Source organism: Giraffa tippelskirchi, chromosome 11 (assembly GCF_054371585.1).
Source record: "Giraffa tippelskirchi isolate mGirTip1 chromosome 11, T2T-mGirTip1v1.2.pri, whole genome shotgun sequence".
In the NCBI taxonomy this organism is placed as follows: Eukaryota; Metazoa; Chordata; class Mammalia; order Artiodactyla; family Giraffidae; genus Giraffa; species Giraffa tippelskirchi.
The window spans coordinates 125,586,293-125,613,812 of NC_137285.1; the positions used below are offsets into that span (position 1 = coordinate 125,586,293).

At 40.3% G+C, this 27,520-nt stretch overlaps 2 protein-coding genes across 20 annotated transcripts in view; one reads left to right on the plus strand and one right to left on the minus strand.

Annotated features, from left to right (window-relative positions):
- Window positions 1-5,529, minus strand: part of XRRA1 (X-ray radiation resistance associated 1) — a 67,629-nt gene extending 62,100 nt beyond the window's left edge. For 10 of the 19 annotated variants that reach the window (XM_081539638.1, XM_081539632.1, XM_081539649.1 and 7 more), the window contains exon 1: window positions 5,246-5,529. The gene's annotated coding sequence lies outside the window, so the exon portion shown is untranslated. The remainder of the gene's footprint in view (window positions 1-5,245) is intronic. The other 9 variants (XM_081539637.1, XM_081539631.1, XM_081539646.1 and 6 more) reach the window with 1 other exon arrangement.
- SPCS2 (signal peptidase complex subunit 2) lies at window positions 1,360-27,264 on the plus strand. The gene is made up of 6 exons (XM_081539652.1): window positions 1,360-3,705; window positions 4,088-5,796; window positions 18,431-18,514; window positions 19,128-19,288; window positions 20,774-20,908; window positions 26,376-27,264. The coding sequence occupies exons 2-6, from the start codon at window positions 5,227-5,229 to the stop codon at window positions 26,560-26,562; spliced, it is 1,137 nt and encodes a 378-aa protein (XP_081395778.1). The 5' UTR covers window positions 1,360-3,705; window positions 4,088-5,226; the 3' UTR covers window positions 26,563-27,264.
- The last annotated feature ends 256 nt before the right edge of the window (window positions 27,265-27,520 follow it).

The window sequence follows — 27,520 nt, forward strand, 5'->3', positions numbered from 1 at the left end:
AATGTCTCTGCTTTTTAATATGCTGTCTAGGTTGGTCATAACCTTTCTTCCAAGGAGCAAGCGTCTTTTAATTTCATGGCTGCAGTCATCATTTGCAGTGATTTTGGAGTCCAAAAAAATAAAGTCTCTCACTGTTTCTATTGTTTCCCCATCTATTTGCCATGAAGTGATGGGACCAGATGCCATGATTTTAGTTTTCTGAATGTTGAGTTTTAAGCCAACTTTTTCACTCTCCTCTTTCACTTTCATCAAGAGGCTCTTTAGTTCTTCTTCACTTTCTGCCATAAGGGTGGTGTCATCTGCATATCTGAGGTTATTGATATTTCTCCTGGCAATCTTGATTCCAGCTTGTGCTTCTTCCAGCCCAGCATTTCTCATGATGTACTCTGCATACAGGTTAAATAAGCAGGGTGACAATATACAGCCCTGATGTACTCCTTTTCCTATTTGGAACCAGTCTCTTGTTCCATGTCCAGTTCTAACTGTTGCTTCCTGACCTGCATACAGATTTCTCAGGAGGCAGGTAAGGTGGTCTGGTGTTCCCATCTCTTTCAGAATTTTCCACAGTTTGTTGTGGTCCATGCAGTCAAAGACTTTGGCTTAGTCAATAAAGCAGATGTTTTTCTGGAACTCTCTTGCTTTTTTGATGATACAGCGGATGTTGGCAATTTGATCTCTGGTTCCTCTGCCTTTTCTAGATCCAGCTTGAACATATGGAAGTTCATGTTTCACGTACTGTTGAAGCCTGGCTTGGAAAATTTTGAGCTTTACTTTACTAGCATGTGAGATGAGTGCAATTGTGTGGGAGTTTGAGCATTCTTTGGCATTGCCTTTCTTTGGGATTGCAATGAAAACTGACCTTTTCCAGTGCTCTGGCTACGGCTGAGTTTTCCAAATTTGCTGGCATATCGAGTGCAGCACTTTCACAGCATCATCTTTTAGGATTTGAAATAGCTCAACTGGAATTCCATCACCTCCACTAGCTTTGTTCGTAGTGATGCTTTCTAAGGCCCACTTGACTTCACATTCCAGGATGTCTGGCTCTAGGTGAGTGATCACACCATCGTGATTATCTGGCTCGTGAAGATCTTTTTTGTACAGTTCTTCTGTGTATTCTTGCCACCTCTTCTTAATATCTTCTGCTTCTGTTAGGTCCATACCATTTCTGTCCTTTATTGAGCCTATCTTTGCATGAAATGTTCCTTTGGTATCTCTAATTTTCTTGATGAGATCTCTAGTCTTTCCCAATCTGTTGTTTTCCTCTATTTCTTTGCATTGATTGCTGAGGAAGGCTTTCTTATCTCTCCTTGCTATTCTTTGGAACTCTGCATTCAGATGGGAATATCTTTCCTTTTCTCCTTTGCTTTTCGCTTCTCTTCTCTTCCCAGCTATTTGTAAGGCCTCCTCAGACAGCCATTTTGCTTTTTTGCATTTCTTTTCCATGGGGATGGTCTTGGTCCCTGTTTCCTGCACAATGTCACGAACCTCTGTCCATAGTTCATCAGGCACTCTGTCTATCAGATCTAGTCCCTTAAATCTATTTGCCACTTCTACTGTATACTCATAAGGGATTTGATCTAGGTCATACCTGAATGGACTAGTGGTTTTCCCTACTTTCTTCAATTTAAGTCTGAATTTGGCAATAAGCAGTTCATGATCTGAGCCACAGTCTGCCTGTTACTCCAGGTATTTCTTGACTTCCTACTTTTGCATTCCAGTCCCCTATAACGAAAAGGACATCTTTTTGGGGTGTTAGTTCTAGGTCTTGTAGGTCTTCATAAGAACCATTTAATTTCAGCTTCTTCAGCATTACTGGTCAGGGCATATGCTTAGATTACTGTGATATTGAATGGTTGGCCTTGGAAACGAACAGAGATCATTCTGTCGTTTTTGAGATTGCATCTAAGTACTGCATTTCAGACTCTTGTTGACTATGATGGCTACTCCATTTCTTCTAAGGCATTCTTGCCCACAGTAGTAGATAAAATGGTCATCTGAGTTAAATTCACCCATTCCAGGCCATTTTAGTTCGCTGATTCCTAAAATGTCAATGCTCACTCTTGCCATCACCTGTTTCACCACTTCCAATTTGCCTTGATTCATGGACCTAACACTCCAGGTTCCTATGCAATACTATGAATATTGTTCTTTACAGCACTGGACTCTAATTCCATCACCAGTCACATCCACAACTGGGTGTTGTTTTTGCTTTGGCTCCATCCCTTCATCCTTTGTGGAGTTATTTCTCCACTGATCTCCAGTAGCATATTGGGCACCTACCTACCTGGGGAGTTCATCTTTCAGTGTCACATCTTTTTGCCTTTTCATACCGTTCATGGGGTTCTCAAAGCAAGAATACTGACAGGGTTTGCCATTCCCTTCTCCAGTGGATCACGTTTTGTCAGAACTCTCCACCATGCCCTGTCTGTCTTGGGTGGCCCTACACGGCATGGCTCATAGGTTCATTGAGTTACACAAGGCTGTGGTCCATGTGATCATATTGGTTAGTTTTCTCTGCGGCTAGAGAGCTTAAATAGGAAGTGCATATCACAAATTAGAAAGGAAAGGATCATTTATACAACCATTTATACAAAATAAACTTATGCATGATGAAAGCAGTAAAGACAAAACTTAAAGACACAATTTGGTAAAAGATATTCACTAAGTATCCTGGAAACTACAGTTTCCTATAAGGAATACCAGGTGAGAAGGTATAGATTTATGACTAATGCTTTAGGAAGGGCATATAACCTCCAGGTTACATTGTCTAGGAAATAATCCCTAAGAAAACTATGACATGTAACTGTGTGATGGAAAAAAGAAAGACCAAGTTCCAGACTTAGAGGCTGCCTACCTAGTTAGCTTCAGCCACCTCTGGTCTCTATCTCAAATGTGAAGCAGCTAATCTCAATCTGATGGTAGTGTCTCCCAGCTCCAAAATACACACACACACACACACAGACTAATGCTTCTCATCTGTATACATTTGCTTTTATCCATCCCTCTGGCCTATCACACTTTTGCCCCTCTTCTTTGCCTGACTCATACAAAAAGCTTCCCTGTATATCCTCCTCCTTTGGTTGACCCTTATCTGTGCTAACATCTTACCCCACCTCTTAATGGAGGCACTGTGCCACACTGTATTACAATGCCCTGCTTACCTATCTGTTTCCCACTCCTCACATCCCAACCTCAGGCTGGGAGTCTCTCACGGCCAGGCCTGGGTCCTAACCATATCTTTATCATCCATGCCTCATACAGGGTCTGGGACACTGAAGAGGCTCAACTGAGTGCTTACTGAACCAAACAGAACCATGAACACAATGCTATGGAGTTCTCCATTCTGTCTGCAAAGAAAGGAGGAGGATTAGGAAAGGTTTCACAGAGCAGGTAACATTAGAGCTGGGTCTTGAAACACAAGAAGTTATCAAAAGTAAACATGAAGCTACAGAGGCATCTGACTGGATTGCTTCACAGAGATGAAGAAACTGCATCTAATGTTTCCATGCTGCTGCTGCTAAGTCGCTTCAGTGGTGTCCGAATCTGTGCGACCCCATAGACGGCAGCCCACCAGGCTCCGCCATCCCTGGGATTCTCCAGGCAAGAATACTGGAGTGGGTTGCCATTTCCTTCTCCAGTGCATGAACGGGAAAACTGAAAGTGAAGTTGCTCAGTCGTGTCCAACTGTTAGCGACCCCATGGACTGTAGCCTACCAGGCTCCTCCGTCCATGGGATTTTCCAGGCAAGAGTACTGGAGTGGGGTGCCATAGGAATGTTTCCATAGTAAGTACTAAATTTGTTCAATGATTTGGACATTTACATGAGGAATTTCAAGGGCTTCCCTTGAGCTCAGTTGGCAAAGAATCTGCCTACAAAGCAGGAGTCCTGGGTTCAATCCCTGGGTTGGGAAGATCCCCTGGAGAAGGAAATGGCAACCTACTCCAGTATTCTTGCCTGGAGAATCTCATGGACGGAGGAGCCTGGCAGGCTACAGTCCATGCGGTCGCAAGAGTCGATCACGACTTAGTGACTAAACCACCATGAGGAATTTCATAGGGATTAAAAAAAAAAAATGATGCAATGTAGTAGCTCATAGTGTATTAGGTCCTGTTATGTGGTAACTCAGAGAACAGATCTTTTCTGATCGCCTAGTATCTCTTAGTACAGCTGCAAGCAAGGTTAGTGCTCAATAAATATTGTGTAAAAAATTTAATTAAAGTTTAGAATATTATTACATCCTAAAACTGTAGAGAGGCAAAGGTGATATAGGCTGGGACCTGGGACTCTTTACTAGAGTGCTAGTACCTGGACAAACACCTCTTTGTACAGCAAAAAAATATTAATACAAATAAACTAGAAGGGACTAAAAATAACTGCATCCATGCACAGGTGGGGCAAATTATGAATAATAACACATAAAAAGGCCAAAATCCAACTGCCACTTCTGAGGTGCCAGGAGCAAAAGTAGGATACTATGCATGATCCCTGCACACAGCACCACAAAAGGTGTGGGCAGACCACAGTAAGCCACTGCCCCCACCTCACCCATTTGGCTCCCTACCTTCACCCCATTTAAGGGACCAGCTCACTTGCCACCCCACCCCTACCCCCACACATCTGTTTCTTGCTTTGCTCTCTGCTGCTGCAAGAGGAAAGTGAAAGTCACTCAATCGTGTCTGACTCTTTGTGACCCCATGGACTACACAGTCGGTGGAATTCTCCAGGCCAGAATACTGGAGTGGGTAGCCTTTCCCTTCTCCAGGGGATCTTCCCGACCCAGGAATCGAACAGGGGTCTCCTGCAATGCAGGCGGATTCTTTACCAACTGAGCTATCAGGGAAGCCTGCTGCATGTGGAGTCCCAATAAAATCTTGCCTGAATTCCTTGCCTGGCCTCTTATCAATTTATATTGATTAAAGAGTCCAAGGACCCCAGGTGGTAACAAAGGGAGCATGGCACGGGTTTGATGACTCAAACACCTGGCTGCTAAACTAGGTTCTGATATATGCTATCTGGCCTCGGTTAAGTTCCTTAGTTTCCTTATCTAACTGTTCCGTCAGGGGACTAAATGAGGATGGATATATAGGCACTTATGACTGAAGACAGCGCCTGGTAGGCAACAGGCACTCAGTGACTGTGAGTTCTCTTTATCAGGAAAACAATGCTAACAGCTAAGATGACAGTCGCCAGAAAACCAGTAAGTGCAGTAATAAGGCTAAAAAAGGATGAAGGACGAGCTCCTACCCCATCCTTGGGAAACACTACATGTGGAGCGGCGGAGACTCGAACTCCTCACGCAAACTAAGTTTCCAGCCGCACCTGCCTCCGGCGTCGCTTCCGCCTCCGAGATGTCCGCGGGGGCGACGTCCCGGTGGGGCGGGATGCGCGCCTCCGAGCCTCCCGGGAATCTCGGAGCCGCTCCACCGTGGCGCCTGCCTCTACCTTCTCCACGCCTTAGTAACCGCGACGCGGCGGCTAGCCGAGAAGGCGGCAACCGATGGCTGGAGCTTCTAATTACTACAAGTCCCGGCAAGCCTCGCGGCCACTTCCGCTGGCAACCTCGCATCAGCCAGTCCCAACTACGGATCCCGATGGACTCCGCGCAGTACGTCACGCCGTCAGTTTCAGCCAATCGGCTTCGGACAAGTGTAGGAGGGGCGGGAAACGCAGAGGCAAGCAAGATGGCGGCGGCGGCTTCTCAGGGCGGGAGAGCTGGTGGTGGCGGAGGCAGTAGTGGGGCTGGCGGTGGCTCCGGCTGTGGGACAGGCAGTAGCCGTAGCGGTTTACTGGACAAGGTGAGAAGTCGATTCCTGGGGACAGTCGAGGTCTGGGGAGCGCCAGGGAGCGGCGAGCCCCTCTTCCCATCCTCGCCCCCCTTTTCTTCTGCGGCTTCTTAGAGGGAGTTCTCGTTGGCCCACCGTGGGAACCTTAACCGGCGCTTGTAGCCAGCTTCCTACGTACCTCAAACCTGGGCTCTCTCCTCTTGAGGACTTTTTTCCTTCTGGGAAGTGTTCCTCCTAAATGCTGGCCTCTACAGCTTCTTAAGATAATTTGATTATTCCCACATTTCAGAGCCGCCATCGCTTTTCCTCGGTGGTGCTCGGGGGGTGGAGTGGGGGGCACTGTTGACTGTTCATTTCACGTACAGGGAAGATTGAATCTCGACTGAATGAAAGCAGCTCTTCGAAGTTGGTAGTCTCCAAACTCCCCACCACGACCTCCACACTTGCATGCTGCTACAGATTCCAGAGTGCTGTTGGGTTTTTGCTTCCTCAAGTTTTTAGGCGTTTTATCCCGAAACCCGAATACTGAACTTCGAGTACTGACTTCTCCTGCGGCCTAACAGGAAGTCTTTAAGATTTATCTTTTTTTTTTCCCCCTTCTCCTTCTACACCCTCACCCCCGCACCTCCTCCCTCTCCTTCTCCCCTGCCACCAGGCCAGGTGAATGTGTCCTGGGTGAATAGGATGCATAAGCTTGGTACCTGTTCACGCTGACCTCTTTTCCCCTCTCTCCATCTAGTTTTTTTTTTTTTTTTTCAAATGCGAACCTAGCAACAGGGACTTAAAAGAAAAAGGAAAATTCTCCTGAGTTGGCCTTTCTTGCCCTTTACATACCATTTTGAAAGAAATAGTTGCCTGGAGATCTGGGTCCTAGTACTGCTTCTACCTCTAATTAGTTGTATGACCTTGAAATGTGCTTGTTCTCCCTGTGTCTTGTTTCCTTATCTGTAAAATGAATGTACCCTAAGTACATTTTCTTGGATTTTCTTTCAATGTCTTACAGTTCTCTCATTGTAGGGTCCTGGGTCAGTTTGATGAGAAATGATAAGCTTGGGGTTTTTGAAAACAGCTTTCAGACTTCTGTGTACTTCAGACTTCTGTGTGTTTAACACCTGCTGAGCGCTTAAGAAATGAGTAGGTGATCATGTTGAGGGGTTCCTATTCAGATCTTTTTGCCTCTCTTTTTGGGTGTCATTGGTTTTGAATTACATGGGCTTCGCTGGTGGCTCAGAAGGTAAAGAATCTGCCTGCAATGCGGGAGACCTGGTTCGATCCCTGGGTGGGGAAGATCCTCTGGAGGAGGGCATGGCAACCCACTCCAGTATTCTTGCCTGGAGAATCTCATGGACAGAGGAACCTGGCGGGCTGCAGTCCATGGGGTCGCAAAAGTTGAACACGACTTAGTGACTAAATACAGCACCCTTTTAGGGCTTCCCAGGTGGCACAGTGGTAAAGAATCCGCTTGCCAGTACAGGAGACACAAGAGGCTCAGATTCAATCCCTGGGTCGGGAAGGTCCCCTGGAGTAGGAAATACTATTCCAGTATTCTTTGCCTGGGAAATCCCATAGACAGATGGGGTTTCCTGCTAAATCTCATTGGCAGGCTACAGTCCATGGGGTCACAAAGAGTCAGATGTGACTGAGCACACATACATACACACACTCTTAACCTTAAAGAGATAGGAACATGTTCTGGTCTGTTCCTATCCAGCAGTTGGGATGGGAAATTGCTCCAAGCTATATGAAACTATTGGGGATTGATGGTCATTGGGAATTGTTTTCCTGCTGGGTGAGCACCTCATGGCCTGTGTTCATTCTGTCCCATTGAGTGCTCTTGCTTTTTCCTCCACTTCAAGCAGATACTAAGCATAGACAGTCTGCTAAGGCAGTGATTACTGAAGAGTAATATATGAAGATTAGCAAGTCATTTAACGTCACTGTTTTCCTTTCTTCACCTGAAATATTAGAGTTTGGGGGAGAATCAAATGATATGATAAACATGAATGACCTCTGTAACTTAAGAGTATCTAATTCAGACGTGTAATGGCAGAGGAAAAAAAAAATCCTGCTGTCAGAAAATAGTATAGCAGAGTATAAGTATTGGAGTACCCAAAATACTGAACATAAAAGAATTTGGCATTCACTTGTGCACTTTTTACAAAGTTAAAGTGAGAGAGAATGATCCATGAGATCCATTTGAGAAGAGATGGGAGCCCTGGTGGAGCTGGGACCTTATTTTGAGAGAGACAGATGGCATACCAGGTAAAAATGTCCTTGAACAAAGGTGTATGGTTGGTGCCTGTTGTTTCTCAGGTACTCTGTTGACTGACTGTAATCAGATGGAGAAGGGCATGGATTGCCTGAAGTAGGAGTAGGAAGCCTGCTGAAGGTTTTTGAGTCTAACATATTAAGTGGTTTTGAAGAATCATTCAGATAGTTGTGAGTGGTAGAATTCAAAAGTCTTCTTATAGGCCTCATACCATACTGCTGTATGGGGTTTAATACAAAAAGAAAGACATGTTTGAATTCTAGTGCAGCATGTTGAAAACTATATGGTGTTGGATAAGTTATGTGGTATTACTGAACTTAAATTTCCTTACGTAAACAGTGTGGATACCCATTCATAATTGTGGCTTACTGTGAATATTGTCATATAATAAATTGGTATGTGGTCTTTGTAAAGGGCTATAAAAACAGAATGACAAAGTGAGGAGAACCCTAACTTAATAGCAGAGATAGATGAAAGGCTTCACCAAAGAGAATGTTGGCAGAATTAAGCAAGAAGTGAGGGGCCGAGGAGAGAGAAAATAAATCAGGAGCTGTTTAGGTGTTTTTACTTGGAAAACTTGATTTCAGCCATACATTGAGTTCTTCCTCTGAAGTCTCTAGCATTTATTGCACATGGGAATTTAGCTGTCACTTAATATGACATATTGTTTTGTATCCTGCCCCTAATTAGTATGTCAGTTTCCCATGAGAGGTTCTCTATGGTGATCAACATAGAATAAGTACTTGAAGCATTGAATTTAGCAAAGAGAAAACTTCATATCTGCCACCCCAGTCTTCAGAAACTGCCTTAGAGGATGGTGCCTCTAACTGTCTGAAAACCAGGTACTGTGGAAGAGAACATGGAGAAAATGAGAGGCTGTCACCTTACATTTCTTTAATTCAATTTGTTTTGTTTTTTTGGAGGGTTTTTATTTTATTTCTTGCAGCTGTAGTTTTGCCATGAAGAAATGTAATAAAGAGATGCAAATGCGCTTCTAGTTTTCCCTAAACAGATGTGAGTTTCAGCTACTTTGAAACTGACTTGGAGAACAAAACAATTCTAGCTTCCTGATCTTAAAAAGAGATATGCAAATATAACCTTCCAGCTTCCATCACAGAATAACTTAGATCATTGTGATAACTTATTTCCCCAAAATGCATCAAAGTATTTTGTTCTGTGTAGCAGGCTATTAAAAAAAAATTGTTTGGTTAATTTGCTTTGGCTGTTAAAATTGACATGTGGTATTAAAGCACCAGGGCTTCCGTGGTAGCTCAGACAGTAAAGAATCTGGCTGCACTGTGGGAGACTCAGGTTTGATCCCTGGGTCAGGAAGATCCCCTGGAGGAGGAAATGGCAACACACTCCAGTATTGCCTGGAAAATCCCATGCACAGAGGAGCCTGGTGGGCTACAGTCCATAGGGTCACAAAGAGTCGGACTTGACTGAGTGACTGACACTACTACAATATTAAAGCATGCTTTTCAAAACTGTATCCAAATTTTAATCCCATAGCTGGATTTCTGTCTCCTGGCTGGATTTTTTGGCTATTAAAATTGACACGTGTTATTAAAATATGCTTTTTAGAAGCTATACCCATCCCTTTTAACTTCATATGTGGATTTCTGTCTCCTGACTGAACTGTCAACGTGATCTTAACGCAGAGTTTTTATATCTTAGTAGTTGAGAATATAGGTTCTGGTGCCAGGCTTGCTGGCTGGCTTTGAATTCTTGCTCTGCCACTTATCAGAAATGTGTTCTTGGGCAAATTAATAAATCTATTTGTATCTCAGTTTCGTCATCTGTAAAGTGGGGATAATAGTAGTTTTTACCTTAAAAAGTGGTTTCTGGTACATAGTAAACATTGAACGAAACATAGATAGCTGCCACTAACTGGCTAGTTTCTCTGGACTTCAGTTCTTAGATATTTTTTTTTACTGTGTTATGAATACTATTTGCATCAGACCCTCTTGGGGTTTTGGTTAAAAATACAAACTCCTGGACCTCATCCCAGAACCGAATCAGGTTCTCTGGGGGTGGGTCCTGGACAGCTGCATGGTTTCACACATAACTATTTATTTATTTATTTCCTCTACATTTTAACAGTTGCATCCAGGTTGAGAACTGTCTTAGATGACTTTTTAAATCCCTTCTGATTGGGACACTTTAAGATTTTTTTTTTTTTCTTGTTTGGTTTTCTTGTTTGGTTTTCTGCTTAATCAGTAGCAATTTCTCTAAAGTGTTTGTATTGAAGAGACCTTGAAGTTCATCTGTTCCAACCTCCTCATTTTAGAGACATAGATACAGTTGGAGGGGGAAGATGAAGCAATTTATCCAAGACCATACATACAATCAGTTACAGTTCAGAACCTGGCTGCCTAGCTCTTAATCCAGTACTCTTACTTTACTTAGCACATTGCCTTTCATACTGGAGCAGACCATGTTCTAGCTAATGTAGTAGTGGAAAGAGCATCTGATTTGAAGTTGGAAGACCTAGGCTGAAGGCATGGCTTTGTCACCCACCAGCCATGTTTCCTTAGACAGGTCATATATACTCTTCTGCTCTCTTCAATGGGATCTTCGCTTGCCAAACTTGAACAGGGTAGTATGCCTGTACCCTAACCAAGCTCTGACAGATTGAACAGTTTTTTGGCACTACTGTGATGCCTGTGTTTGTGTTTAAAGAAATAAGATGCAGACTTTTAATCGCATTTTGCAAACCAAACTTTAAAAACATGTCAAAACTCATTTTTTTTGATTCATCAAAAAAGTTTTTCTTATCAAAGGACATTATCAAGAAAGTGGAAAGACAGTCCACAGCATGAGAGAAGATATTTGCAAGTCATGTATCTGATAAGGGTTTAGGATCTAGACTATATAAAGTGTCTTATAACTTGATAATAAAAAAGACAACCCAATTTTAAAAAGAAAAAAGGATGTGAATTGACGTTACTAGAGAATGCAAATCAAAATGCAATGAGAAGCCACTAGGATGGCTATAATAAAAAAAGAAAAATAACCATTTTTGGTGAGGATGTGGAGATATTGGGACCCTCCTGCATTTCTGATGGAAATGTAAAATGATGAAAAAGTTATAAGTCAGCATGTCCCACTCCTGCTTATGAACTCAAGAGAATTGAAAATGTGTCTACACCAAAACTTGATCATAGCAGCATTATTCACAATAGCTAAAAGGTGGAAGCAAGCCATAAAAGTGTGGTGTATCCATGCCGTGAAATAGTATTTGGCCATAAAAAGGAAAGAGACACTGACACATGACACAATATGGATGCACCTTGAAAATAGTGAGAAAAGCTAATCACAAAAGGCCACATATTAAATGATTCCGTAGATAAGAAATATCTGGAATAGGCAGATTCATGCAAACAGAAAGTAGTGGTTGCCAAGGCAGGGAGTGGGGTGGTGGTAATTGAAATAACTGCTTATGGGTATGGGGTTTCTTTTGGGGATGATGACAGTGTTTTGGAATTAGATGGTGATGGTTGCATAATGCTGTGAATAGAATGAAAACCATTGCACATTTTTATATGATGAGTTTTCTGATACGTGAATTAGATCTCAGTTTTTAAAACTCATTCTTTTTACAGCGTTTATGGAGTAACCTTTAAAGCATCAAGTTATTTTTTTTTAACTACTTACTCATCACTGTGTAACATAGTGGTATCATAGATGTTAATAACCTCTGACAGCCCAGCTCCCTGTTTCAGCTGTTGCCTGCACCGTTTCTCTGTTCTGATCTCCATCTTGTCAGATCTCAATAGTGGTTTTTCTTATTACCTGACCTTGAGTATGTGACTCATCGATCAATTCTTTCTTGAAATATTTTCTTTGTGTGGCTTCTAGAACACCACTTGCCCTGGTTTTCCTTCTCCACTTATCTGTCTTTATTGTTGTTATTTTTTCTTCCTGACCTGTAAATACTAGCAAGCCCCTGGCCCTGTCTGTGTGCACTCATCCCAAGGAGATACAGTGTCCTGACTTAAATACTGTCTGTAAGTTAATGACTTCCACATTTATGTTTTCAATATAGACCTCTGCTCTGAGCCCCAGATTTATATCTCTAAGTTCCTGCTTGCCATAGCTGGAGCCAATCTACTTACCTCCACTTACTTAGCTACACTTACTTAACCTCCACTTGTTTACCTCCACTTAAACTTACCTCCACTTACTCTGGTGTTGCCACTAATGTTCATGCTCATAGTTAACGTGTGGCAATTTCTAACCTGCAACTTAACTCCAGTGATAACTAGACAGTAATAAGCCACTATTAAGAAGTAATTTTCTTTGCAGTATTTCTTGGCCATTTTTATTAAAAAAGAAAAAAAAATAGAAATTGAAGATTATGTTACCAGGAGCTATAATATCTCTTTTTGAGATATCTTGATATTTCTGAATTGTACTCTGAATTAGATGGTAAGTAAGCTTCCTCAAGACAAACATCATTTGCTCCCCAAATTGAACTTTTTTTTTTTCTTATTTTGAACTTACTGCTTTGTGATCTTTTTGCAAATGTGTACATGTGGGAGGTAGGGGTGTGTTATTTTCAACTCAGATAGTATCTCAGCTTCTGAGTCTGCCATAAGTTTTCATAATCTTATTTTGGTTTAGAAAATTCTGAAATCCCTATAACTGTAGAGCTTAAACATCTCAAACTTAGCATATGCAAATGGATATTTCTCTTCTTTCCTGCTCAGTTCCTTCTCTTGGAAAACATGACAGCTTAGTTGTCTAAGCCCAAATTCTAGTCGAATGGTCACCTCTGTCTTTTCTCTTTCACGTTTTTTGTACCTAGTCTGATAGTAAGTCCTGCCAGTTGTAGCTCATAAATATTCCCCTTTCATCCCCCCGCTGCTGCTCGAATTCAAGCCCTGCATCTAAATTGGGCCCCGTCTGATGAGTTTATCTCCACTGTTACTCCCCTCCAGACCTTTTGCTAAGTTGCCTCTAAAAATGACTTTTTAAAAAAACAGAAGTTGGTTGTGTTGTTCACCTGCTTAAAATATTCTCCATTGCTTGTTTCAGAATAAAGTCTCAAGTTGCTTAACCTGGTAAATAAGGTCATCTAGGATATGCTCCCTCTGTCATGCACCGCATCTCCTACTACCTTAAGTCTTTGCAGCCTGCAGCCACTGTCTAATCTGAGAGAGTCCAAAGAAGGGAGAAAAAAGGTTTATTAATATTTCTTCAAGCCAATATTAATAAAAAAGTTTATAATATTTCCTTGAGTTCCTTTAAAATCAGAGCAGGGTCCTTCTGTTGACACTATTCACCTCTGGTATCCTTCATCTCTTCAGTGTGAATTGAGGAATCCTTTGAGTCTTACTGCCCAGTTGTCAGGCTAAGGAATTTTATGAAGCAATCCACTGAGATCTTTATCACTGCATAACTTTACTTCTGTTTTCACCGTACTAAAATTTTTTAATTCAAATTTGCAGTAGAGAATCGTAAGTGAAGTTGAGTCTTTGTAATGTTCCCTAAAAGCCATCAGATGCATAAATTTTGTGAATGGTTCATCATCAAGGTTTGGCATCTGATATGCTGGCTTGATAAAGTGCTTTGTGTTAATAGTGGCAGGGAAGTGATTTCTTTAAGATAGGACTTTTTGAACCATATTTTCAGCCAAATAGCAGCTGCTGCTGCTAAGTTGCTTCAGTCATGTCCGACTCTGTGCGACCCCATAGACGGCAGCCCACCGGGCTCCACCGTCCCTGGGATTCTCCAGGCAAGAATACTGGAGTGGGTTGCCATTTCCTTCTCCAGTGCATGAAAGGGAAAAGTGAAAGTGAAGTCCCTCAGTCGTGTCCAACTGTTAGCGACCCCATGGACTGTAGCCTACCAGGCTCCTCCATCCATGGGATTTTCCAGGCAAGAGTACTGGAGTGGGGTGCCATTGCCTTCTCCGCCAAATAGCAGCAGTTGGTTTCAAATGGAGGAAAATGGAAAATTCCAAGTATTTTATATCCTATAGGTTTTGTTGGCATATTAAGATTAAAGTCTTTTTTGTTAGATAAGAATAAAGATACTTTATGTGACTGTCACTTCAGAGATCTGTTTCCTTTTGGTTTTGATGGCTAATAATTCCTTTCCTTGTATTTTGTGGGAAGCAGTGTAAAGTAGTGAAAAAGTACAGGTTTTGAAATCATGAGAACTTGATTAGGTCCCAGCTTTACTACTTGGGCAAATTTCTTAGACCCTTAATGTTATCTGTAAAAAGAGGATGCTGGTCAGTTTGGGCTGCTGTAATAAAAATACCATAAATTTATTTCTCACAGTTTTGAGGCTGGGAAGTCTGAGATCCAGTGCAGCATGGTTGCATCTGGTGACAGCCTTCTTAACTACTTGCACACAACCTTCTTGTATCCTCACATGGTGGGAAACAATAGAAGCAAACTCTCTCATGTCTTTTTATCGAGGCATTAATCCCTTTCATGAAGCCCCTCATGACCTAATTACTTCTCAGAGGTACCACCTCCTAAAACCATCACATTCTGGTTTAGGATTTCAGTATATGAATTTGGATAGCAGGAGAGGCATGAGGATAATGGACGGAGGCTGGAATAGTAAACCAGGCAAAGAGCAAGACATGGTATCTAAGAAAAGGAGGAATCAGCCCAAGAGGAAGTTAAGGGAACCCTCAGAGATATGGTAAAGGGAGACTCCAGGATAACAGTTACACAGTGGGCCTAGAAAGAAATCCACCTAGATTGAAGCAGGTCAGAAGGCTTCCAGAGTGGTTTCTCCAGGAAGATGAAATTCACAAAATGCTCAATATGATTGCAAATATTGAGAGGAGATTTAAGAACTGGGGAAGAATTTGAGAATATATTGGTGAGAAATACACTGTCTGATTAAAAACAGCCATGAAAACAGTAGTAGCTCCAAGGAAAGCAAAAAGCTATGCAGAAAAGGAAAAGGAATCCTAATTTACTACATGACTTAATTTGTGAACAGCATTTATGATTATATTGTAAACTCCAAATAATGATCTAACAAAATATTAAGGTATTATGTAATAACAAATCAATATTGGTCTACTATAACTATATTCAAGAGATGGTGAAGGAGGAGCAGGAAAAGTAAATGTGAAAGTGGTAGGGAATGAATTGGTTAAATCTCATCTTTCATGGTGGGTGAAAAAAGTCAGAAGACTTAATGCTGAACACTGAAAATAATAATATAAACTTTTCCCTAAGATACAGAGGTGGATACCCAAAAAATCAGCTGAAGGAATTGAAATTAGTGTCTGTCTGTGGGGAATGGGAAATGGACAATGTCAGGAGTTTCTCAAGGGAGGGAAAGCAGGACTGCTAATTCTTTTTTTTAAAATTTTAATAACTTACAGAACTCTTTAAACCATGTGTGTATATGACCTTGGTGCAAATATTAGCTTAGTCAACACTGATTGTTGATTGTGCCCAATATACATGTATCTTTAATACATAGGGAATGAGGGGAAGAGGAATTGTGTGCCAGGTTACCACATCTGCTATATCTCAGTTGGCAATACTGCCTGTGAGCTCCCCAGGATCACCCTGCTGTTATTCACTAGAAGTACCCACAGGGTCATACTCTTCAGTAAGATTTATTACAGCAAATGAATACAAAGCAAAATCAGCAAAGGGCAAAGGTGAATAGGATGAAGTCCAGAGGAAATCGAGCGCAGGAGTCCGAGAGTCCTCTCCCACTAAATTCCCATGGATTGTGCTAAATTCCTTTAGCAACAATATGACATGATGTGTGTGAAGTGTTGTCTGCCAGGGGATCTCACTAGAGACTCAGTGCCCAAGTTTTTTATTAAGGGGCTGTTTAAATAGGCACCCTCTGCCTGGTCCGTGCCAAAATTCCAGACTCCTAGAAGAAAAACAGGTATTTAACATAAACCACATTGTTTATACAAGCAGTTTAGGCATAGTGAGCTACTGTTTATCACTTAGGGAAAGTTTTAATATCAGTGTAGGAAACTGTTTACCAGCCAACCTCCCATGTGCCAGCCAAGAGCCATCCTTTTACACAGGTTTTTCTAACAGTGGCAATCTAAGATCTATATTTCTTTTCTGCACAGAATTTTCTTGTGATTTATCCTGGGAGGTTCAACATAAAAGAAACCAACCTTTGCTTTGTCTTCTTTATTAACTACAGAGGAAGATAATTTACTCTTAGGGTTGGGAAAGAGAAGTGAGGAAAAGAAGATGGTGTCTAAAATACCCTGAATAGCAGTGGAGAGTACATGACTAATATCATACATTTTAGTTGATGGACAGTGTTTGAGAATGATGGAAAATGTCCACCCTCCTGCCCTTTTTCCAGATGTGTCTCTGTGCTACAGCAGAGATGCTATTTGCTTTGATATAGGCTAAGGTTTTTCGTGTACACCGAATGAATGATGCTCCCATCTCTTCAAAAATCAGTTATAAATTTTCTTGGTCATGTAATTGACTGGAAATGTTCTTGTTCCATTTATCGAAGATCCTTCTAGGTACCAGTGGAATTAGAACTAAGACTATATTAGAATACATTGTGATGGCTTCTAATGCATTTTATCCCCCAAAATTGCCAAGAAATTATTCTCTGAATTGTAGAGGCAAGTTTCTTTCCTGTAACGCGCTGCAAGTAGTGATGTGTGGCTGAGTTTCTATGAGAACATCATTTTTGGGGAATGAGCTGAAAAAGATTTAATGACTTTCATTCATAAATAATTCAAATTCTGTCATGGATTCTGGCTGTACAGGTTTCCTTCTTTTGCTCTCTGTTACCAAAATGGGATTTACTAAACTAAGTATAAGCGAGCTATTTAGCTAGATAGCCTGTTAATTTCTTCTTGGTTCAATTTTTGTTTTTAAAATTAGGTGTCATGTTAGATTTATAGGCTGGCAGGCTGTGAGAACCTTATTACAGCATGCTGCCAGTAGTAATTTCTCAAAGAAAATTCTTGTTTTTATGAGACACAAAGGGGAGAAGCCTTGATTTGAGTTTTAATCACTTGAAGTATGACTGTTTCAGCTCATGTATTTTCTCCCAACAGACTTCACAGAGTAGTTTGTCTTTTCTGTGTAATAGCATGTAGAATTACAAAATTAAGTTTGATGAATTATATTTTTGTGTTCCTTTAAAATCTCATGTTTTACAGATATTTATTCCATCTCTTTATTTCTCATCTGCAGTATCTCTGAACTTGTGCTCAATCGAAGAGTTAAATAATGTTAAGATTTCTTCTCTGTCCTTCAGTAAAATCTATACTAAAGCCAAATGAATTTTGGATTGTTTGCTGGTTTGTAATTTTTATGACATGATATTTGTTCACTTGATCTGAAAAAATTGAGTTGGGCATATGATCTATAAAAAAGGCAGGTTTATCATATTATTTCTGTACCCCGTTTCACTTAACCTACATTCACATAATCACTTGCATTTGAGAAAAAAAATTTTACAGAATCTATTCACATGGTTAACAGTGAAAGAGGTACACGTTGAAAAGTCTCATTCCCACCCATGTCCCTCAGCCTTTTCAGGGTATCTGGGTGTACCATAGTTTGTTTAACCAGTCTGGTGTAAGTGAGCACTTGAGTTATATTTTTATAGTTGCGAGTGTGCTGCAGTGAATAATCTTGTATATTATTTCATGTCTATGCATATAAGGAAAAATTCCCAGAAGTGGGAAGTTGAATCCAAGATGCTGAGTTATCTACTGTAGGTGTTAAACCATTTTGAACTTCTACCAGCAGTGTGTGTGAGAGATTCATTTGCCTTTAATTAGCACAGTATTTGGGAACCTTTATAAACCTCTACAGATAAGGGAAATTGAAGCAGGCTTTGTCCAAAGTCACGTACCTAACTGGTGATAGGACTCAGTTTTTAATTCAAAATGTTCTTTCCAAAAGACTACACTGAATCTGCTGTTTTCTTATGTAAGACGTGCTGGTAAAATGTAAAATGTCGGCAGACAAAAATGTGTTAAAGAAGACCATCCTTTTGTTAGTGTCTGGATGGATATTGTCTGAGTGTTGTAGTCACAGAGTGATAAGATGAACAAATGGAATTACTTTCTGTTCCCACATTTGGGTAAAATGGGGATGGGATATTTGAGTTCACACTACAGTCTCTACAACCCATATCAGTGTTTTACCCTTGTAGATTTGACTTTTCAGCGTGGAGACTGGCAACATCATATGATGACCACCTGATTCTAGTGACCTAGTTTCCTTCAAATTCATTTTCAAGTGTTTTGTTGTTTAACTGTCCAACATCAGCAGAGAGAATAAATGTTATATATACTTGAGGATGCTCTTAAGGAAGTAGTTCACTTTACTTTTAGTAAGATGCCATGTCTTTTAATGCACAACTTACCCATTTGTTTTACAGTGGAAGATTGACGATAAGCCTGTAAAAATTGACAAATGGGATGGATCAGCTGTGAAAAATTCTTTGGATGATTCTGCCAAAAAGGTACTTTCTTGGGGGCAGAGGTGGGGGGGGGGCGGTGTCTGTTAGTTCCTGTACAGCTGATGGCACATCTCTTGCAGGACTTTTTCTTTCTGTGCGTTGGAGTGACTTTAGTTTTCAGTATTAGGAATTGAGACAGAAAGCATTTTCTGAACCTTACAGTATATATAGGGGAACATGTGTTAAAATATAATTATTACTTACCTCAAATTTCTCTTTAAATTCTTTAATTTTTGAATTCCAGAAAACTAGTAATCTGTTGTTTTTGAGATTAATTAGCCTAGAGGCAAGAGGGTTGCGGGAATATAGGATGGTCATGCATGATTAATCATCTCTCTATTTTAAAAGGGAAAAGAAAATTTTAGCTTCAGTCTAAAGAAGAAGATAAGGATTTAAAAAAATGTGTCAGAAGTTGATGAGCTTTTTCTCTGTGATTTTTGTAAACACATTGAGTCTGTCTTTTTTTTTTTTTGCTCCGAGTGGCAAAGTCCTGATTGGAGAGAACTAATTGGTCATTTAAATGATTAACATAACTTTCATCATGGAAATTAAGAAGAAAAGCAGGTAGGAGGAGGGAAGTAGTCCTACTAGCTTGGTTCCTTGTTCTTCTCACTAGGTACTCCTGGAAAAGTACAAATATGTGGAGAATTTTGGTCTAATTGATGGTCGCCTCATCATCTGTACCATCTCCTGTTTCTTTGCCATCGTGGCTTTGATCTGGGATTATATGCATCCCTTCCCAGAATCCAAACCTGTTCTGGCCTTGTGTGTTATATCATATCCTTTAAGCTCGGTTTTGTTTTCTACTGACAGTTTTTTTTAAATCTCTACTGATATTCTCTGCTGCCTACAAAAAAAACCCCAAACTTTCATCTTGGGGCCTGCTAATGTTAGGATTTAACATTATGAAATGTGAGCATCTGTAAATTTGTCATAATTATTGATATTTTAGATTCAATATGATTATTTTATTTTTAATTCTGTCAGTTATTAATGTAGAGGTTATAATCCAATTGTGAGCACCTAGTTGCAAAACACACAGCCAGTCTTCCCTGACCTTCACTATCTCCTGGAGTTTGCTCAGACTAATGTCAGTTCAGTTGGTGATGCCATCCAGCCATCTCATCCTCTGTGTACAAACTGATCTCAAATCATAGTCCCAGAATTTGCACCTTGACTCCTTTCAGTATCACACAAACCAACCCATTATAAACTTTTTCACAATTAAGGCAGTTCAAAAGAATATGCCATGGGTTCTAGAGACAGTTCGCAAAGGAGTTCCAAAGAGGTTTGAACAATGACAGCAACCTTATTATAATGATATGGCCTCCCAAGAAACTGCCTTGATGAAATTTCTTTTGTTTGGTTATACTTGTTTAAAACAAAACAGGATCTTGCCATTTTTATAATCATACCATTTTTATATGTAATAGTAATGAGTACCATTATAAATGTCTTCTGTGTGCTATACTCTAAAATGTATATATAGCATCACTAAATCGAATGACAATTCTAAGAAGTCTGTTTAATTGCCATTTTAGAGGCAACAGTGTTAAGCCTTGGAGTAAGGAGTAATTTGTCAAGGTTACACTGGTTAAAAACTAGAGTTCAAATTTAGGACTGCTTTACTCCAAAGCTCATTCACTTTGCACTATTTAAATGACATATGTCCACAGAGTTCTTAACGCCAGTTTCTGGCACACAGGAACCAAATATGGTAGCTAGTACTGTCAAAAACTGAGTTTAATAATAAGCCTACATGTATGTACGAAATAATTGTTCTTACAGTAAGCTAAACTATTATAATCGCCCAGCTAGCTTACTTAGTAGAGCATGAGACTCCTTAGTAAACTGCTTTAAAGTCAGTTTCCCTTTCTTTTAATCACCCTTGAAATTGGTTGTGTGGTCAAGTCCACTGTGGTTATTTGTTTTGGATCGTATGGAGAAATAAACACAAGTCTTGACAAACCAGGTAATAGAGGATCTTCTTATATATGTTGTCCTTGAACAGAAGAGAGAGAGCTGGTTTATGCCCTCTACCCTTTTCCTTTCTTCCTGAGATGTTCTTTGCAGAACCTTGCTTCTCTCGCAATAAACGTTAAGGATGAATACAAAGTAGTTAAAATTTCAGTGTTTTTACAGCAAGACAAAACTGTGTTTTTTAGGACTATTATGGAAGTTTTTGTAGCCCTTGCTTGTCAGTTTGTGTTATTTCTCTTTTGTATGTATGTTGTGTATTTTCCCCTTAACTTTTATCTGCACCTATTTTGTGATGATGGGGATCCTGACCATTTATACTTCGTATAAGGAGAAGAGCATTTTTCTCGTGGCCCACAGGAAAGATCCTACAGGCATGGATCCTGATGATATCTGGCAACTGTCGTCCAGTCTCAAAAGGTATGACTATCCTCACAGATTCCTAAATCCTGAAGTTGGGTTTTCTCTGGGTGTTTAGTCATTATCAACAGACTATTATATGTCTGCTCTTTGCAGATCATAGTGCTAGTCGTATAAAATGAAGAAAGGATTATGAATGAACTAGAAGATTTTTGCTGTTGCACTTCTGAGATTGTATTATCACAGAAATGTTCTGAGGATAAATTGTGGGAGAAAGGAACTTTGGTGGAAGAATGAAGAACAATTCTGTTTCCTTGTGGCCAGTAAACGGAGCCAGTTAGAGAGCAGAACTATAAACTATATACATAAAACTATAAAGGCCAAAGGTATGAAGTCAGTTGTCTTTGAAGACCCACCTTAGCTTCTGTGTCTTCTGTGATTCTGACTGCAGTCTGTGCAATCAGAGATCTCTGAAGCAATGCACTGGGTGACTCAGAGAAGCACAATTCAGTCTGTTTCTGACCAGTGATAGCTGTAACTTTGTGCAGCTGACACCTCAGATCTTCTAAGTATCCAGAACTGGGTTCAAATTCCAGCTCATCTCTAGCTGTGTGACTTGGTATATTGGGTAAACTAATTGAGCTTTTGTAGGGTAAAAATGACTTGTAGAGTTGTTGTGAGGTTGCCAACTGGTATATATAGTTGACTTTTGAACAACAGGAGTTTGAACTGCATGGGTCCATCCACTTATACATGGAGTTTTTTTCTTTCAGTAGTAAATACTGAAGTACTGCATGATCTATTATTGGTTGAATCCATAGATTTGGAACTGTGGATACAGAGGAACCATCTATATGAAGGAGTAACTATAAGTTATATGTGGATTTTCAACTGCACAGAGGGTCAGCAACCTTAACACTGCCCCCTTCTTGTTCAGCTGTACACGAAGCATTATGAAAGCAAGCATCTATTGAGCATTTACTGCATACTGACTATTGTGCCAACCGCAGTGTCTCATTTAAACCTTAGAACAACCCATTTTAAAGATAAGAACACAGGCTCAAAGGGTTTAATTAGGTTTTCCATGGTTGCAGAGCCCAGAAGTGAATTTAGCCCATGCCTGAACTCATGCTCTCAGTCACTATCCTAAAACACATGGTAGTGTTCCTAGCACGTAGTAGGCTCTCCAATTACTCACATATATGAAGGTAAGTGTAGCATCAATGCCATACAGCCTCTCATTACCAGCCTGTGGAGATGCCTGTGAGGAGGAGCTGGGCTTCATTCTGATGTTGCACTGGAGTTCTTAACTCCTGGCAGGACTCATAGCTGCCATTTTGGTCTCAGCTGTCGTAACTCTATACTCTGTATCAGAGCACGAAAGCAGAATTGCAGAATTCTAGACCCAAGCAACATTGTGATTTCATTACATACATTCTGACTTAAATATTTTTTTAACAACCTTGTTGAAATACAGCTTCCACACCATAGTTCACCTATTTAAAGTAGTTAAGTGGTTTCTTATGTTTTTGAAAATGTTTGCAATCTCACCACAGTCAACTTTAAAACATTTTTATCCTCACCAAAAGAAACTCTGTACCCTATATATAAGTCATTTCCCTATCCCCTCATTCTCCCAAACCTTAAGTAACCACTAATCTGCTTTCTGTCTCTCTATATTTCCCTCTTTTGGATATTTCATACAGATGGAATCACACAGTATGTGATCTTTTGTAACTGGTTTCTTTGACTTAGCATAATATTTTCAAGGTTCAAACATGTTATCAATATTTTATTCCTTTTTGTGCCAAATAATATTCCATTGCATGGATATACTACATTTTTCTTAATCCACTTACTAGTTGAGGGCCATTTGAGTTGTTTCTGCCTTTTGGCTGTTAAGAATAGTACTGCTATAAACATTTATGTATAAGTTTTTGTGTGGACAAACATTGTAATTTTTCGTATACCTAGGAGAAGAATTGCTGGGTCATATGGTAACTCTTTGCTTGAGGAACTGCCAGACTCTTTTCCAAAACAGCTGCACCATTTTACAGTCCCACTAGCAGTATATGAGGGTTCTGATTTTTTTTTTTTTCACATTTACTGCTGACTTTTACCAACTGCCACATTGTTGGTGCCTGTGGAGAGGAAATATGCCACCTCTGTTCATTCTCTTTGTAGTTAAATACAGACTCACTTCTTTTTGCTTGGAGATGGCTCCTGGCTGGCTCATTGGCACTCTCTTTAACATAGCTCCTTTCAGAAGGCTTAATCAATGATTTCAGTATCCCAGTGGATGATTGTTCCAGGATGCTGGCCTCTTGGTTTTACTTTCTCTCCTCTGATTATCTTGTTTTCTGTAGTGTCTTAAATACTTAACTTCCTTTGACACACCCTAGATCTTGGTATTATTGATAACTAATTTCATTTTTTAAATATCTCACTCTCTGACCATTGCTTTATATTTTTCTAGTTTGTCTCCTTTTTGTTCTCTTGCCCCAACAGTTCTTCAGCCCCAGTGGCATCCATAATCCTTGAGCCCACTAACTTTTCCCTGGCCCTCTTCTCTTCATTGTCTCACTTGCTCCTTACCTAGCTTAGCTTGCATGGCATTTCTATATTCCAGTTACTCTCTCACTGTCCTTGAGGATCTTTCCTACCTTCTTCTCTGTTCTCAAACCTCTTGCCCTCCTCCCCCACTTCACTCTCAGCTTCTTTTGTTTCTGGGGAGAGATCAGCAGCCGGAAGTCTCCCATCTTTATCCACTTGCAGCACTCATCACACTCTGCCTTCTTCCTCAGTTCCTATCTGAAGCCTCCTCTCCATTTCTCCACTTGATTCTGTCCCTTCTTGATTACTTGGTGTTTCCCTCTCTGCTGGGTCATTTTTTCCTGGCATACAAATAAGTTGTAATTTGTCCCAACTGAAAAAGTTGTTTTTCTTTTCCCTTATCCTCCTCACATGGTCTTCTCATTTCTCTATTCCTTTTGTTGTCTTCTCCCATCATCTCTTGGATTTGCTTTTCTTCAGTTCTCTTTCCTCATCCTATTTGACCTGTCACATTTGACACAGTGAATAATTCTCTCCTTGTTATAGGTTTTTTTAAAAACTAGACTTCTAGGATACCATAATCTTATAATTCTTATCTTAGTGTGTCTGTTCCTTAGTGTCCTCTGTGATTCCTTATCCCCTTTCTCTAAATTTGAAATGCCACTAGCGCCTATTCCTAGCATCTCTTCTCTGTCTGTATTCACTCACTAGGTGTAATCCTAGCCAGATTTTCAGGACTTTAAATACCATTTGTAATAATGAAGATTTCTCAATCTGTGTTTTCAACCTAGACCTCTTCTCCAAACTCCAGTTATGTCCCAGGTTTCTATTTGACATTGGATCCTAGTAAGCATCTCAGAATTAACATATCCGAAACCTAACTCTGCTATCCCTCATCTAAACCTGCTTTTCCTCATTTTCCTCATCTCAGTAAAGGGCAGCTCCATCCTTCTAGTTACTCAGGTCAGAACTCTGGAATCATTTTGTCTCCTCTGTCTCTCAGTCCTTTGAATAGGTTGTCAGAAAATTCTGTCACCTCTACTTTCTAATTATATTTATTCTGACCACTTACTATCTCCACCGTGGCCACATCTCTCAATTAGGTTACTGTAATAATGTCCTAATGGACCTCTGCAGCTGCTCTCTCTGCCCATAGTCTATTTCCAATACAGAGAGCAGAATGATCCTTTTAAAACATAAGGCAGATCAACTCAATCCTCAGCTCAAAATCCTCTCACGCAGAGAAAAGCTAAAATCCTAAGCATAGCTTAGAAGTCCATACTTACGTAGCTACACTCTCCACACATTTGCAGACACTCCATAGCCGGTGGCTCTCATCTTCTCCCTCTCCATTTTGTTTGCATTGGCCTCCTTTCTGTTGTTCAGACATTCTGGGCATGTGCTTGCCTCAGGGCCTTTGCATTTACTCTGTTCTGCCTGGAATATACTTTTTCCAGATAGCTTGTTCTCTCACCTTCTTTTAGGCTATGCTCAAACATCTGCTTAGTGACGACTTTCCATATTTAGAAGAACATTATAATTTTTATTTTATTGTTGGTTCCCTCACACACACTAAAAGTCTCAAAAGACAGAGATTTGTCTGTTGTATTCATTGATATATATCCTTAGCATCCAATAGTGCCTGGTCCTGAATACTGGTTGGTCCCGAATAAATATTTGTTGAATTAATGAGTAACTATTTTTTAAAATGAATTAGATCATGTCCTGCCATCAGAGCCATGGAACTGGGCTCAAAAGTCCAAAAATTGTGATATCAGTTAGAAGCAGTTGAGCAGAGCTTGAAAAAATTTTTTGAGATATTGAAAGTATTCAAGGACCTTTTCTCCTATCTATCCAGGTTGAAAGTAACTGGCTAGACAACAATTTATTGAGCTATGATTTTTTTTTGAGCACTGGTTAATGATAGGCGCTGTATAATTATAACAGTGATCCTATAAAGTGGGTGGGACTTTCCCTCTTTTAAATATGCAGGAAAAAATCTGAGGCTCAAGCATGTGCTTCCTCTAAAGGTAATATCAACCTGACAATCCACTGAATATGCCCTAATTAAATGGAGACAGAAACAGGTAGGGATGGTGAGGGAGGAACATTGGCCTGCCAGGGGTTGATGTCATAAACCGTATTGAATGAATGAAGATAGTAAAGGCTTTCAAGATACCTTAAGGTGTAGCTAAAAGGGATCTCTGGAGTTGATGCAGTAAAAGACACTGCTGGCCTGGGATCAGGGCAGAACCTGAAGCTAGGTTGATTACAGGGAGCAAGGACCCAGCTGCATGGAACTGGGGAACATCTGTGAAAGCAAGGGTTCTTCATTTATTCATCGTGATTTGATTACCTACCAAGTGCCAAGCTAAGAATAGAAAACAAGACAAAATCTTTCCCCTGAAAAATCCCTGAAACTAGTAAAGAACACAAATACATGATTATCATTTCAATAGATAATTTCATTGACACCTCAGGAGCCTATCATTAGACCTAGCAGATGATGGGCACTCAGTATTTGGGTTGACTGATGGATGGTGTATGTATGACAAAGGCAAGACATCTAACTCAATTTGGGAAGGTTTTCCCAGAAAAGTTTATGCCCAACTGTAGTATTTACAAATGGGACCTAATCAGGTAAGACTGGAAAGTAGTGTCTACTGGCAGTACCCTTCTACTGTAACAGCAAAGTAAAGGGCAGAAGTGAGAGAAGATAGTCCATGTAATTTAGCAGTCTTTGACAAGATAAAGAAAGCACATAGTACTTAAATCAGGGGGGACATAGCAGCACCTACAAATCAGATTTTTTATCCTGAAGGTCCCCTAATTTTTTTGGGGGGGGGAAGGATAATGCTGTATGTTCCCTACATCACCAGTAGCCAGCTCAGTGCTATTCTTCAAAAACTCTTGGTGCTCTGTTGTTATTGGCTGAATGTCTGTGTTTGGTTTTTGGTTTGTCATCTTTGCTTAGGTTCGATGATAAATACACTCTGAAACTGACCTTCATCAGTGGAAGAACGAAGCAGCAACGGGAAGCTGAGTTCACCAAGTCCATTGCTAAGTTTTTTGACCACAGCGGGACTCTGGTCATGGATGCATATGAGCCTGAGATATCTAGACTCCACGACAGTCTTGCCACAGAAAGAAAAATAAAATAGCTGCTTCTAACAGCAGCCATCTTTTGGCTGGATCTTGCCGAATTAAGGGGTGAGGGAGAAAGAAACAGAGAACTTAATATGGATAAAGTAAGAAATGTTAAAAGATGTCCCTGTTTTGTCTTGAAATTTTAGTCCATTCTGGATAAATAGAAACTTCTAGCTCAGATATGAGAAGTTGTAGCTCTGATCTAGCTGTAGCCTCTTTGGTCTGCTGATTGCATTGTTTTGATTTGCTTTTCTGGAAAACCATTTTTGCTAAAAGCCGTACAGACTTCCTCCTTCATACCTAGCAGTACTTTATATAGTATAGCTTTGTGCCATGCAGCATTTGAAGACTAATTTTTAAAATTGCTAACCTGTTGCTGACCTTTTTATGTTAATTCCTGTTTAAACAGCTGTTTCCCTTAATTCAGGATACAACTTCTTGTGTATGACAGTTTCCCTTCACACACCATTTTTGTGGGTGTGTATATATCTGACTTAGGGACAATTGGGGGAAAAAACATACCTTTTTAATTTGTTTAAGAGAGACTTTCTGCCTGTTACGTTTTGTGCTTTTAACCAATTAAAGAAGCCAGTGGCATTTTTAGTTTTATGTTGTCTATGTTTCCCACTAGTATATCCCTGTTGATTTGTTTGTGCTCTTTATTAACTGCCATTTTCTAAAATTTTTTTCAATAAAAGGAAAGAGGATCTGACAAATGGAGTCATAGTCTTGATCGAAGGAACAGAGCAGTACATGTTGACAGTGTTACCACTGTAGGTTTCCTTTGTTTCTGTTTAGTTAGAGGCCCCTGAGAACCTGTAGGTGAGGAACTGCTTGCTTTCCAGTGATGACAGTAATGACACTCAGTACTTACTTTGTGCCAGGCAGTATTCCCAGTTCTTTACGTGTATTAACTCACTAGTGCTCCCAGCTGCCCTAGGAAAGTAGGTACTGTTATTATCTCTATTTTAT